The 15,329-nt window shown below is 38.9% G+C and overlaps 1 protein-coding gene across 1 annotated transcript in view; it reads left to right on the top strand.

The window, feature by feature from the left end:
- SCG3 (secretogranin III) overlaps window positions 1-15,329 on the top strand; it is a 36,956-nt gene that overhangs the window by 2,686 nt on the left and 18,941 nt on the right. Inside the window, exons 5-10 of the mRNA XM_016224973.2 lie at window positions 3,819-3,961; window positions 4,781-4,930; window positions 7,440-7,617; window positions 10,234-10,350; window positions 13,519-13,602; window positions 14,354-14,485. Coding sequence (XP_016080459.2) covers window positions 3,819-3,961; window positions 4,781-4,930; window positions 7,440-7,617; window positions 10,234-10,350; window positions 13,519-13,602; window positions 14,354-14,485 — 804 coding nt within the window. The remainder of the gene's footprint in view (window positions 1-3,818; window positions 3,962-4,780; window positions 4,931-7,439; window positions 7,618-10,233; window positions 10,351-13,518; window positions 13,603-14,353; window positions 14,486-15,329) is intronic.

The following is a 15,329-nucleotide window of genomic DNA, read 5'->3' as shown; positions in this document are numbered from 1 at the left end:
TAGCACACATGATCTAACAAAAACCTTGTTCCTTTCCTTCATGGCACTTAATGCAGTTTGTAATTTTACATTCCTAAGTGTGACTACTTATGATTTATCTCTTTCTCCTAAACTAAACTGAAAACTTCACAAGAACAGAGACATTGTAGCCCCAGTGTCTGGGTAGTCATAAATTTCATTGCATGAATTGATAAATGAATGAATGAACAAAAAAAGAATACGTGAGAGAATAAATAAACTATTTACCTAGAAATTGAGGAAGAGAGTGTGCTTTCCATCCTGAATACCAGTGCTTAGGATTTCTCCTGAGACTGCAGATTTTCTTATATGTCTTTGCTCTGCTCTTTGGCCACAAGAGAATTATGCTGATTATCTCTGCCAGAAAACAACTGCCAATTAAATTTTACTTTTATGGGATATCTCAGCCTGGGGAGATTTCAGAAGTATGTTGTGCATGTAATAGGGTGGGACAGATAGTTTATATTTTGATACATTTTTTATTACATACTACTCAGGGAATTTGTTTCCTTTTCTTGAATACTGTTTTAAACTAAAATATTTTGGCTAGAAATAGACACTGGGCATAGCTGCATACGAAAAAGACTCAACTATTTTGAACTGACTATTTGATTTAATGAAATTTGAAAAAAAAATAGTCTAATGTTTGTTTGACTGAATTTTTTGGACAAACTGGTTGTTGATTCAGGCAGAGGCACAGCTCTGTTTGTGATCTGATCACTAACTTGAGCAACTTATTTTAAAATTATTCAACATTTCATTACCATCCCAAATGAGTTCCAAACTACCAAGTGTCAGTCCTGAGGTCTCTAGGTTTCCCTTAGGAATCATTTTAAATCCACTTGAGATTACAGATAAGATTCTTAGAGAGAAATGACTTATGAGTGAATTGTTGGTCTCTTCTCATACCCTGGAAATCCTGGAAACAGAGCATTTGATACCACCAAGGTGACTAGAACTCAGAGGCATGCAGACTTAAATCCCAGAGCAGGTGGGGGTGCAGCAACCTAACTTTTGCAAGGTGCTTTCACATCTTTAGGAAACCTCCAAATGGGCTTGTGATAGGACCCTTCAGCTCTCCTTTTCAGTGTGGGTTGCAGCACGTGTGATTCGGGATTTTTTCCAAGTTTCTTTTGTGAAGTAGTTCTTCCAGGCTCCTGTGTGCATTCAGCAAACAATGTTCATTGAGCAATTACTATGTATCAGACTACGAACCAGACCAGCGATTTTCAATCTTTTTTCATCTCATGGCACAAATAAATCAATTACTAAAATTCTGCGGCACATCAAAAATTATATTTTTTGCTGATCTGACAAAAAAATAGGTATAATTTTGATTCATTCACACTGGACGGCTATTGTTGTGTTGGCTGTTGTCATTTTCTTATTTGACAATCTAAGGGAAAAGAGGTCAGTGCCCCTGACTAGTCAGGTATTGCCTGTTTTAAAAGTTTTTGTGGCACTCTGGTTGAAAATCACTGAACTAGATAGCAAGCTCTGTGCAGGCAGGGACCACGCCTAAACGCTTCATGATTCTATTTCCAGTTCTGGCTCATATTAAGACCTTCATAAAAATGTATTGAACAAATGAATGTCAAGTGCCATTTTAGATGCTGGAGATTCAAAACATAACTTGTTAAAACCTAACCAGTCAGAACATGGCCCTTTTACATTCACTTAGAATGTTATAGCTGCTTTAAAAAAGTTATAAATGGTGAACTCATGTTTGGCTTCCCCTTGATGGTCTATACAGGAGGGTGAAATACCCTCTGTGAGTGTTAGAGAAGTCATTCTGAGTAATTCTGTCCATTTTAGAGGAGTCAGGGAAAATCAGTGGAAGGTAAGGATCAGGGTCCAAGAGCTCAATCCTTGACCTCTGTCTAGCAAAGTTCTGCTAGGGGAGGCCAAGTCCCTGGTTCAAGACAATGCAGCAGTGCGGCAGAGGAAAGAGGCTATTTCTTGAATGTTGCTAATGTTCTCCCTGTTGTGAAGTAAATGAACTGAAAAGCAGCCATCTAGTTATTTATTTCCTTTCCCACTTAACCCCTGGGATCTGAAAAAGGAAGATTGTGGGTAGCCCCAGCCAGCAGCCAATAGTCTTCCTTTCTCAGATCCTGAGGATAGTGGGAAGGGAAATCAATTCTTCCACCTCTGCACAGACCGGGGCAATTTCTGCTCCACCTTTTCCCAAGACTCTGACCTGCAACCCACAAATGGAAAAACTCAGACCTAACTGATAATGGGTCTCTGCTCCTTAAAAAAAATAAAAATAAAAAAATAAACAAAACCCAGATGATGAATCCAATTTTCAATCAGCCAGGAGGGGAACAGATTTTACAGAATTTTTGTGTTCATTTGTCGCTCTGGTTCACAGGACTCAAAGGGATCAGAGTTCTTGGGTTGGTCGACAGCCCAGTAACCCCAATATACTGCCAGAAAACTTCCAGTCCTCTGGGCACCCTACTTATTTTCCTCAGCTTCTGTCCAAACAACAAGAAAATAGTCTGGCTGGGGCTGCATATACTTCCATCTCCAGAGAATCTGAAAGAAAGACCATGGACAAAATTTCTTGTTTGAATCCCCAGAAGTCATGGAAGAAAGGGGAGAATCAGAATAGAAATACTAGGTTCTTCCTTCTTTAAGTGAATATGGCCAGAATTTGGGCAGAATGTCGCCAGGGATTCAATGCTTATTTTCTCTAGGAGATAATTGCAGTTCCTTTATTTCAGGTATAAAGCCACTGTCTGTTATAATAATACTACATTAACTTTCACGTAATACTTCGCAATTGAAAGGGTGCTTTTACATCTTATTTCATCTCATCGTCAAATCCCATGAAATAGATACCCTTATTATGTTCCTCCAAGGATATGTAGATAACAAGGATATGTAGGTAACAAGATGCATTACTGGGGCTAAAATTCTGATCTTTCTTATCTGCCTAGAGGTAACAAAGAGAGTTAAGTGCCTTGTAAACTTGCACATATGGATAGACTGCTCTGTGTGACATAGATTGGGAAAGATCTCCTCACCAACTCTACTGCACCCTCCCTTCCCAGAAGTTTGCTGCCAAAATCATTCCCAGGGAAGCCAAGGATCCATATTTGCAATCTTCTCTGCAGAGATTTACATAGATTTACATGCTGCTTTGTGTAAATCTGTTGTCACGTTTTAAAAGTTTAAATTCTAAGCACATAAAATAAGTTCCCTGTTCTCTAAAGAAAGAGTCTTGTCACACTGAGCTACTTTATATAAAGGCACTCTGGCACATGTTCACTTAGAAGTCAACATTTATTCCGGGTAAGTCATAAAATCTTCAGTACACTCTCTGATTCTGGGTGTGAGGCAGGTTCCCCCACCTTTGGCCCAGGAATTTGCCTGCATGTGTGGATTCTACTAATCTACTCCTTGCAAGGACGTGGAATATCATTATATAATATATAAAAGGGTGCTTTAAACAATGTCGCATACTAGATAAATATGGCATACTATCAAAATAAAAAGTATAATATTGTTTGTATTATTAGTGATCATAAAAAAGAGAGAGGCCCTTTGTGTTGACTTCAGATTTTCCTGCCTCTTATAATCACATAAGAGGCTTTCAGAATTTCCATTGTCATCCTACGTTCTTCACTTGCAGTCAAATTTTATTTCAAACCAAGAATTTTTGTGGACCACTATAAATATATTCCAAACATACCTAAGTGTACAAGAGCAAGGTACAGATTAGAAATATAATATAATCCAAGAAACAGACCTATGTTTTCACCATGATGTGAAATTGTGATTGCTCTGTCTAGATGATCCAGATGGCCTTCATCAGCTGGACGGAACTCCTTTAACTGCTGAAGACATTGTCCAGAAAATCGCCACCAGGATTTATGAGGAAAATGACAGAGGCGTATTTGACAAGATTGTTTCTAAACTCCTGAATCTCGGCCTAGTGAGTCATATGCCTGAGAACAAACCAAATTCTTAGTACAGTTTGGAATGTGCTAAGAGGCCGAGCCATTCAAGTAGCCAAATGTTTATAAGGCATCTACTTTATACTGGGCGCCATAGGTTTCTGGGGCCAGTAATGCCCCATTCTTTCCCTCTAGAAATGTATAGCCTATTGGAGGAATTAGACAAGTACATGCATGCATATCATGGAAGCTGCGTAAGAACCATAGTCAGTTTGGTTTGCCAGAGGATGGATTTTATCCCACTGAGCTAGAAGGAAAAGCTTCAGAGGAGGAGGTGTTTGAAGTGAGCTTAGAAAGATGGTTAGGATTTAACCAGCTTAAGTAAGATCCATGTGTGGTGTGAGAAGGACATAGCATGAACAAAGGCATGCAATATTTGGGAAACTTAGCAATCCAATTTGCCCCTGCCTCAGCTTGGCTCCCAGCTCTGCATAGCGCTGGCAGGCTTGAAGAGGGTGCTACATTTGCAGGCTTCAAAGGTTACCTGACCATGACTTGCAGCTTAGGGTTGAGAAACAATCCTCAAGATGGGTCTCAAAGTAAGTGTTCTGTGGGCTCCAACAGGCAAGACTGACCACTTGCATGGGGAGCCTAAAGTCACATCTTCCCAGGAGTGCTGGTCAGTCACCATGAAGACCTACATGCCTGGAGGCATAAACAAAGGTTGTCCAGAAGAGGGGTCAGAAGATTCTCTTGTCTTCTGAAAATGTATTCAACTAAAGAGTTTAGTCTAGATTTTTTTTTTTTTTTTACCATAAAAATAGGAATAACAGTTATATATGTTTTGACTATAACAGATCACAGAAAGCCAGGCGCACACACTGGAAGATGAAGTAGCAGAGGTTTTACAGAAAATAATCTCTAAGGAAGCCAACAGTTATGAGGAGAAACCTAATATACCCACAAGCAAGACTGAGAGTCAGGCTGGAAAAATACCAGAGAAAGTGGTATGTATACGTGAATGTACATGAGTATGCTATGTACACGTGTATGTATGCATGTGCGTGGACATGAGTGTGTGTGTACTCATAGTTGTATATAATTAATACAACCTGTATATAATTAATACCTCACTTGATGCCAAAGAATATTTAGGGTATGTGACATTTTTAGTCCACTAAAATATTCATGAAATACCAATAAGTTAAAAGATATAAATGAACTCTACTTTGAAAATAATTTAGAGATACAGGTGATATTATATTACATAGTAAAAGTTACATCTTATATCCCACAGTATAACAACACATAATATTATATTATATAAAATGGTTATTTCATATAACAACTATTTGTATAACCCCATTGTACTGAAATTAAATATTTCATAGCTCTTTTGGTACCCAACTTCTGTTCACTGTAGATATCATTATATGCCCCCAAAATTAAAATAAAATAAAATACTCAGGTTGATTTGATCTTCTGCCACACCAGCTTTTATATTCCCCAGAGCTGGTTGCCTGAGCGGCCTCTGCTCTGCCCTGTGCCCTCTCACCTGCTCCTGCCTCTTTTCACTGGTTCAGAGCCTACCTGCCATCCTTTACTTAGACCAGTCATTCATTCTTCCTCCTTTCTGGACTCCTTGCCTTTTCATCTCTTCTTTCATCTCAGCCAACCTGCTGAAATCTTTGTCTCCTCCTTGAATTCTCTTTAAAACTCCAGATGGAGCTAATGATAGGAAGATATCGAACTCCTCACCTCGTCTTTGATTTTCTCCACCAGAGCACCCAAACCCCACTGCATCTCATCCCCTCTAACATCCTATCCCAAATATAAGGGAGAAGAGTATATAGGCTTACATACTCCTGTTTTAGAGGAGGCTAGAACACATAAATTGGATCTGGATTTTTGTTATTAGATAGTCTAAAAGCTCTCGTTTGTTCTCCCTACTTCCAATCCCCTTCCGCTGCCATCTTTTTAAACAGTTTTTGGAGAGCTATTCACTGTGAAAACTTTCTAGTTTTATCAAAGGACTCATGACTTTCACTCAAGCTTACCAGTCTGAACTGAAACTGACATAATTATTTTCACTCCAATTACATTCTCCTTATTTCCCATGTCTAAATGTCCACCTGTTCACTCATGTTATCCAAATGCACCAATGCAAATGAAATATTTTTTAAATAAATACTTATTAAGATACCAATTATGTACCAAGCACTGGGAATATAATGCTCATTTAAAAAGACAAAATCCCTGCTCTCAAGAAATTTAAGATGTAATGGTAGAGGTAGATGATTTAGTCATGCATTTTAATTACAACTGCATTAAGTGCTCTGAGGAAAGAAACATGGTTCTATAAGCCCTTATTAATATAAATAAATAAATAAATAAATAAATAAATAAATAAATAAATAAATAAAAAGGCTTGTCCTGGACTCAGGCTCAAGGAAGGCTTTCCTGAGGAAGTGACTTGAGCTGAAAACTGAAGGCTGAAGAGGAATTAACTTGTGACCAGGAGAGGCCACACACAGTAAGGAAGGAGGAAGGCTGTGCAGCGTCTCTAAGGCGCTAAAGCAAGCGCAGTGTGGCTGGAACACAGAGAGAGCAGTGAGAGGTGAGGGGGGAGGTGGGCCCCGGCCAGACCAGGCAGGGCCTTATGAGCTGTGTATGGATTCTGATCCTGATCATAATGATGGAAAACCACTGAAGGATTATAAGCAAAGGAGTTACCTGATCAGTTTTTTAAACAACTCTGGGTATAAACGTGGAAAATGCAGTGTTGGGAACAGACTGGAGGTGGGTCGCGTACCAGTTAGAAGGTAAGAGATGAAGGCAGCTTGGACTAGAGTTGGGTACAGAGAAAGAGAGAAATGTACAAATTTGGGATCCATTTTAAAAATTGGGCCAAAAGGCCTACTGATGGATTGAATGGAACAAAAGGAAGAGGAAGGAGCCAAAAAAAGCTTATAAATTTCTGTCTAGTTCACTGACAGGGATGGAGACTGAATCGTTAATATGAGGAACCCCACACGTGGATCAAGGGTCTTGTGCGTCCGTCTAGACAGCCCTTAAAATGTCACCCAGAAATCTCCACGGTGTGACTGCTCTACTCGTGTTGGGTATGGCGACAAGCTTTCCTATACCTTGCGCCGTCTTCCATGGTAGAGCCTGTGAACTCAAAGCTCCTCTTCCTGGTGGAAGACGGTTTTACCAGGAGACAGTCGTGAGAACTGATGGAGGGAAACTCGGCCAGAGCAGAAACCTAGAACTTCCCTAATTCTCCCCTGCGCGGGACCCAGGGTCTTCAGTCCCTATGTGTCAATGACTTTTCCACGTGACTAGATGGCCACCCTCATGCCTAGGGGAGGGTATGGTCCCGCAGGGGCAGGCAAAGGAGGGGGTATTCCTGTACTTCACGGCCCAGGGCACAACAGAGGAAAGAATCAGGCTGCAGTGACATTAGTTCTAACGAAATGTTTATTTTTCATTGATTTTTTTTTATTCCCACCGGAGATTCCAATGGCAGCAATTCAAGATGGTTTTGCTAATGGAGAAAATGACGAGACAGTATCTAACACCTTAACCTTGACAAATGGCTTCGAAAGGAGAACCAAAACCTACAGTGAAGACAACTTTGAGGAACTCCAATATTTTCCAAACTTCTATGCACTACTGAAAAGTATTGATTCAGGTAAAAACTGTTTTCCGACCATGTGGAACAGAAACAGTAATTCCAGGAAATGTGTGGGTGGTTTTCTCTTCCTGTTTTCAGTTTCCAAATGCAATCCTCAATGACATATATCGTGGCCTTGGGGAAAAAGAGTTCATATCGATTTTTTCTAAAGAAGTGTACTAGTCATGGGAATATTTAGGAAAGGATAATCAGGAAAGGTGGAGTTCCTGGGCATCTTAATCTTCTTGTTAACAGAGCGCTCATTTATTTGTTCAACAAACAGTTATTGAACATGTGCTGCGTCCGTGGTACTGGATGAACCTTGTGCAGGCGCGTAGATGAATCAGTGGCCCAGCCTGATGCAGCTCAGCCCCATGTCCTACTGCAAATATAATTTTAAAAGCTTTATTCATTTTCCTCTCTACATGGGAACAGTGTGTGGAATATAATTGATTATTTTTGAAATGATTCATAATTTTGCTTTTTAGACATTTTTAGCTTCAGTCTTCAAATGAGTTACAGTGAAGTAAATGTTGGATTAAAGGAGGTCAGGTGCCCAAAACACACTTGGAAAATGATTTGTTTTTTAAAAACAAAGTCCTTAATGCGTCTTGCTCTTTTCTCTTCTATGTGTGCCAAAATAAGTTACCTAAAGATTTCAGTTCATGTGTATTTTTGGTTAATCTGCTAGGGGGATAATATTGGGCACATTTCCTGTTGTTGTTATTGTCCAGACAGATGCCCTGCACTGCCTTAATGGCCTTTCCTCTTCCTAGTCAAAGATTCAGTCCCAGATTGAACATTTGTAATAAAGGTTTCTGTCATTGAAACAATATTTCCCCAAGAAGTGACCTTAGAGTGAGCTTTCATTACTGGAGAAGATCCTTTGTCCTTCAATTCCAAGCGTTGGCCAGATGGCACCAGCCCCTCTGCTGGTGTCTGCAGGGCTGGTAATCTTGAGCGTCCATTCTGAGTCATCCTGCCCCATTGGTTGGCAGATGCCCAGCTCAGAACCTGTCATCCTGGTGATTCACTTCTTGCCAGTGAAGAGTATCAGCATGATACCAAAGGTTTGTATGGATGTGACTTGAGCTAATAATAGGATGGCGAAGTTATTTACCAGCCCTTTTCTAAGATCTCTTCCCACACCTCTTCTGCTACCTTTCCTCACTCCCAACCTTGTGGCTTTTATGGTATTTTAAAGATTCCCACTGCATGGAATGTTCCGTACTTTATTTGTTTTTAATCTTTCCATTTCTTTGACCCCATTCCATTTTGTCTTTATTTTTGTAGACTTTTAATTTAAACACACTGAGGTCTTTGAGTGTACCCATCTTTCTCACTCAAGGTCTGAACCAATTGAGAAATAATAAAGCGGGTAGAAAACCAAAATATATCTTATGCTGATAAAGAGTGGGTTGTGGGATGGAGCTGAGTATGAGAGCCCACAGTCGGCTTGTGTGCTCCCCCCACTCTTCAGTCCAGCTCTTGAAATGGCCAATCCCAGGGACAGCCTGAGTCTGCAGATCAGATACTTTTCTCAGGTCTCTGTCTTCCACTGTTCCAGGGGAGCAGAAAGAAGAAAGCTTCCCAATCCCCACTGGTAGAGGAATGCACACTGATGTCTACTGGCTCCTAACCTCATGAGTGGGAAGGGTGAAAAGATGGGGGAAAAGGCTAGAAGTATGTAGAGAAAATCCTTCAGCTAAAAGAACATGGGAAATGAGCTCTCCTCTAGCATCTTAGCTTTTCTCTCCTTCAAAAATAGAAATAGATTTTTTCTGATTTTAGAATTAATACATCTACTGAACTTTTATGGAATCATTGGCATCTTGTTGCATCAAGATGCAGAACAGTGCGTCAAATATGAAGAGTTCCCGCCCGGCCGGGTGTGGCTCAGCAGCTGAGCGTGGACCTATGATCCAGGAGGTCACGGTTCGATTCCCAGTCAGGGCACATGCCCGGGTTGCAGGCTCCATCCCGAGCAGGATATATATATATAAAGAGCTCCCAAGAAACGCTTACCAGGGGTAACCTATAGGCAGTAGGGGTTGGGAGGAGGAAGGGAATGTTACTTTGACTATTATTTACTTCTGTACTATTAGAATATTTTTACCATATACATATATTCTTTCAAATGAAAGAAAGTATATAAAGTAATATATACTGCTATTTAAAAATAAACCTTACATTTAAAAAATGAAGATACATGTATGTTCTTATTTAAAATATTAAGCTTGATTAAGGAAAACAGGTTGTTCTTGCCCTCAAAAAGTACAGCCTGAGTAGAGAAAAGCTCTTGGGTCGCTAATCTTCTAACTTTCCTTATGAGTTCATTTTGTCTTGGGTGGCACACTGTCTCTCTCATCTACTCCACTAGTGAAATGTTTTAGATTAAAGTAAATCTTTTTGGAGAGATTACAATTGTCTGTTCCTGGAAAAGTTCAGTACACCTGTACATTGTCCTGTATTCCCTATCAAGCCTCAGGCTTTCTGTAAATTAAATGTAAGTGGTTTTAGGTATAAATGTAGGGAGAAAGGTTTCAGTAAGATGTTGTACTTTATAAACTGACATTAAAAGGTGAAGCTATATGCCACTAATGTTTTTAAAACTTATTTTGTCCTTTTATATAGAAAAAGAGGCAAAAGAGAAAGAAACACTGATTACTATCATGAAAACGCTGATCGACTTCGTGAAGATGATGGTGAAGTATGGCACGATATCGCCAGAGGAAGGTGTTTCCTACCTTGGTGAGAGTCCTATTTGTTTTGTTTTTACTGTGGTTAGTCTTCATCATCCAAAGTGAGTTAGGGATTCAGCAATAATTACTTCACTAATCTGATGATTTACGCCCAAATTGCCTGAATTATCTGGGTAATAAGAATTGCCCAGCTTGATAATGCATACAAATAAACTTAACCAGAAGTTTTAATCAACTTTTAATCTTTATAGATCCAGTTTGAGTACAAACATTTCACGTGTTACATTTTGTCTTGCTAACACAAAGACAATTTTATTAAAATTGGGCTCCCCCCCCCCCAATTGTATTTGAATGGTTGGGACTAAAAGAGTCTTGACTTTAACCAGTGAGGTCTGTGTGTGAACAGGAGGAATGAGCCTGGACTGGGCCTCAGAAGTTCTGTCTCAGACCAGCTCTGTCATGTGGACAAAGGCAAATGCCTCAGCTTTTGCATCTTTTAAGTAAAGGACTTTGTCATCTATCACAGGGCCCAGTAAACTACTGCCCATGGGCCAAATCTGGCCCATCACCTATTTTTGTAGAGCACACAAGCTAAGAATGGCTTCCACATTTTCAAATGGTTGAAAAAAATCAAAAGAAGAATACTATTTTGTAACATGAGAAGACTATGTAAAATTCAGATTTCAGTGTTTGTAAATGAAATTATATTGGAACGTAGCCATTCACGTTTGTTTTAGTGTCTACAGCTGCTTTTGTGATACAATGGAACAGTTGAGTAGCTGTGACCATATGGCCCAAAAAGCCAAAAATATTTACTATCTGGCCCTTTACAGAAAAAGCTTGTCAACCCTTGATTCCTGGAACTTTATAAATAAGCTTGGACATTTTTTGATTCTGCATGTAAGTTGCTGCGGTTGTTGTTTTAAAGTCTTTTATTTTCCTGCTTGGTTTAGTTAATCAACAAATATTATTCATCCTTGGTGTCCTTTGGGCAAGATGACTTCACAGCCCGTTAGTCTGACCTCTGATGATGGAGGGAGAATTAAACAGAAGAGAAAATTTCATAGGACTAAGCAATCTAGAATTATTCTGTATAAACTCCATTTTTTCCTACATAAAAAGAATTTTACTGTTTTTTCCCTGATTATAAAAGAGCACATTTATTTATTTTTTTAAAAAATCAGTCAGTGCAAAAAAGGAAGTAAAAAAAAATCACTCATAATACCAGCATTCAGGTAACATTTTGGTTTATGTCTTTCCAGGTATTTTCTCTGTGTGTGTGTGTGTGTGTGTGTAGGCACACATGTGTACCTATGTCATTTCTTTTTTTTAATCTTACTTAACAAAAAATGGATTCATGTTACACACAGTGCTTTGTGGCCTACTTACTCACTTAACAGTAGATCAGATCAGTCATTGTTTCATACCAATACCCCATGATTCAAAACTTCCACACTTTAGTCATTTTTCCTATGGAAATAAATTAGACATGCCACAAGGCTTATGTACAAGGCAGATATTTCCACTACTGTTTATGGCTGTGCTGTCCAATATGGTAGCCATTGACCACATATTGCTATTAAAATTGAAAGTAATCAAAATTAAACAAAATTTAAAATCTAGTTTTTCATTTACACTAGACACATTTTCAGTGCTCAGTTGTCACATGTATCTGGTGGCTATGATATTGAACAGTACAGAAGTAAATATTTCCATCACTGCAGGAAGTACTATTGGACAGCACTGGTTTATAGGAACAAAACAATGGAAACAACCTAGATACTCTACAAGAGGAGAATTTAAAATAAATTATTTAGTTATTCTTATGTTAAATTATTTAAATTTTACTTTTAAATGTTTTTAATAATAGTATGTTCATCACATATACAATATAAATATAGTTTATAAGGATTAATGACAAGATGAAATGTTCATGATATGCTGTTGAATGCTTAAAGCCATTTAGAGTGTGGCCTCAACTTTGGTGTTAAAAGATGAATGTGTATATAGAAAGTTGGAAGGAAATATACCAAAATGGAATGCATCATAAAATAGAATAAACTGGTTTTCTTCTCAATAGAGGGGTGGGGTAGGATGGAAGGAAGAATTTACTTGGGGAGAAATAATACAAAGTAATAATGGATTCTTTACAGATTAACTGCAAAGAAATGCTTGTTTGCAAGTAGCAAAAAAAGGCCTGCTGGTTGAATACCTGAGTACAAAGAGTGTGGATTCTAATGCATTGTCTACCTTGAGGTGGTTACAGTCTAGATCCGTGTCTAGTAACACCTATATGATGCTACTCCGAAGGGCAAAATTAGAACAAAGACAAGGACACAGATTTCATCTTGATAGGAAGAGGGAAATTCTCACTCTTAAGACTACCTAACAATAGAACTGGCTGCCTCAAGAATTAATGAGGACTCTACATCATGGAAATACAGCTCTTTGGCTTCAATGAAGAGAAAGTTTAATTGCCTCATGTAACTGAAAAGTCCAGGGTTCGGGGTGGTCTGGCTTCGGGTTTGTGAAGTCCACCAATAGTGTGAGGAGTCTATTCCTCCCCATCTCCCAGCCCTGACTTTCCACATGTCGATTCATTCCAGACATGCTGTTCCCTTACAGGAGCAAGATAGCCAGCACAGCCCCCCTCTCACATCCTCAGGGTACGGCCAACCTAGCGGGAAGAGAGCCCCTTTCTCCCAATGGTTCTAGCATTGAATCTCATCGGCCTGGCTGGAGTCATGGTCTTCTCCTTGAACCAATCACTGTAGCTCGGGGTCTGGAGGACCCTGAGGAGCCAGGCCTGGTTAATTCAGCCCCAACTTGAGCCAAATGTGCTGAGAGTGGGAGACATCTGAGTTCTCCAAAGGAAAATTAAGGTGTACTTATCAGAAGGTGTTGAGTGGGCCAAAACCACAGGTGTTTATTATAAGTTTCAACCCTGGTGTGTTATAGCAGTGGGCACAAAAATATGGAAGGAACTTCTGCAATTAACTGAGTAGGAGGCTAAACTTGAGGATTTCAAATAGTATTCTTTTTTTATCCTGAGAGTCTATGATTCTTAGAAATAAAATCCACATCAAAGCATCTTACTAGCAGTGTTAATATTGTGGAATTGCTATTGTGATATTTCTGGTGAAATTTAAACATTTTTAGTAAAAATTTAGTATCATCTTTCAGGAAATAAAATTATATTTTTCCCTCCTCCCTTTAGAAAACTTGGACGAAACGATTGCTCTTCAGACCAAGAACAAGCTAGAAAAAAATGTTACTGACAATAAAAGCAAGCTTTTCCCAGGTATGATTCAACTATTTTTCTAGCTTTTAGCACAACAACCCTTTTGAGTGATTAATATAATGAACTTTAATACGCATTGATAAAGAATTATAGATTATTAAAAGTTTTAAAATATGAAGTCCAACCATAGGATTAAGTAGCTACAACCTTGGTTATTTTGTGGCCAGCCTCAGCACAGAAATCTGATCCCAAGAAGCATTGAAAATCAATGTACAACTTTACTAAAGATTCTTAGGAGGTGGCCATAGCCCCAAACAGCTGCCATAGTCCCAAATTCTTAGGTGCTACTCTGAGTAACAAACTTCTTTAAAAATACAGCATAAAGGAGAGATTGGGCAACCAGAGACTTCCTTTCATTTGGAACCAAGACTCAAATTTACTTGGACCTGACCTATCCCACTTCATTGCCTACATTAATTAAAGTAAGGAAAATAATCTATGCTCTAATGACACAGTGTGGCAGGAGAGAAAGAACACTAAACCAAAATCCAGAAAGCTGGCGGTTGGCCCAGCTCTTCTGCTAACTCAGTGGATGACCTTGGCATATCTCTCCCCTCTCTGGGCCTGTTTCCTCTTCTGTGAAATGGGAGGGGGAAGTTGGAGTAGATAATCACTAAGATCTCTTTTAGCTCAAAAAAAATGACCTGAGCTCAAACTGTACCTTTTCAATAAAGTTTATTTCTACATTAGGAATTAATAAATGGATAAAGGGTGGATAGGGTTATAACAATAGTGCACAATCTGATTACAGCACCATCAATGAAGAGTCATGAAGAAACAGATAGTACCAAGGAAGAAGCAGCTAAGATGGAAAAGGAATATGGAACCTTGAAGGATTCCACAAAAGATGACAACCCAAGAGGAAAAACAGAAGAGCCAAAAGGTATGGAATTGACAGCTCTAGGTTGGCAATGAAATTGGGGAAGCAAAACCTTCACCACGCCTGGAAGGGTGATCCAGAAGTCAAGTTCCACTAAATCAGAGAAATTAACACCATCGGTGTAGAAAAGATAGAGCAATCTTTTCTTTTAATGTTCTTGATTCTCCTGGGATGGCAAATTGGTTTTATCTTTTTTTTTTTAATATATCTTTATTGATTTCAGAGAGAAAAAGGGAGAGGGAGAGACAGAAACATCAATGATGAGAGACTCATTGATTGGCTGCCTCATGCACACCCTCTATTGGGGGTCAAGCCCGCAACCCGGGCATGTGCCCTGACCTGGAATCGAACTGTGATCTCCTGGACCCTAGGTTGATGCTCAACTGCTGAGTCAGCTGGGCTGGTTTTATCTTTTTGATGGTCTTTAGTGTCCAGTAGACTTTTGTGCTTGGGGAGGAATACTCATGACCATTTGCACATTGTTTAATGACCAATTTATAATGTTAGGAATTTATTAAGCAATATTTCTTTAAATGTAGTTGTTGCCACTCCTCGCATAGTCACATACTACTTATTAACAAAGTCGTCAAAATTTATGGATTTGACAAAGCAAAATTTCTTAATTGTTTACAGTGATCACAACCTGACAAACACTTTTAAAGACTTGATTAAAAATCACAAATCAAATATATCAGATTTTCTTAAATAAGCTAAATACCTTAAAAAACAAAAAACAAACAAAAACCCCCTACATTAAACTACTTCAATAATTACAAAACTTATGTTTTCATCTTTGTTCTTACACATTCCTGGGGTTCAATTTTTACTCTGCCTTAGTAAATCTACA

This window comes from Miniopterus natalensis, chromosome 1 (assembly GCF_054644295.1).
Source record: "Miniopterus natalensis isolate mMinNat1 chromosome 1, mMinNat1.hap1, whole genome shotgun sequence".
NCBI lineage: Eukaryota > Metazoa > Chordata > Mammalia > Chiroptera > Miniopteridae > Miniopterus > Miniopterus natalensis.
This window is presented reverse-complemented; position numbering and strand designations above follow the sequence as displayed.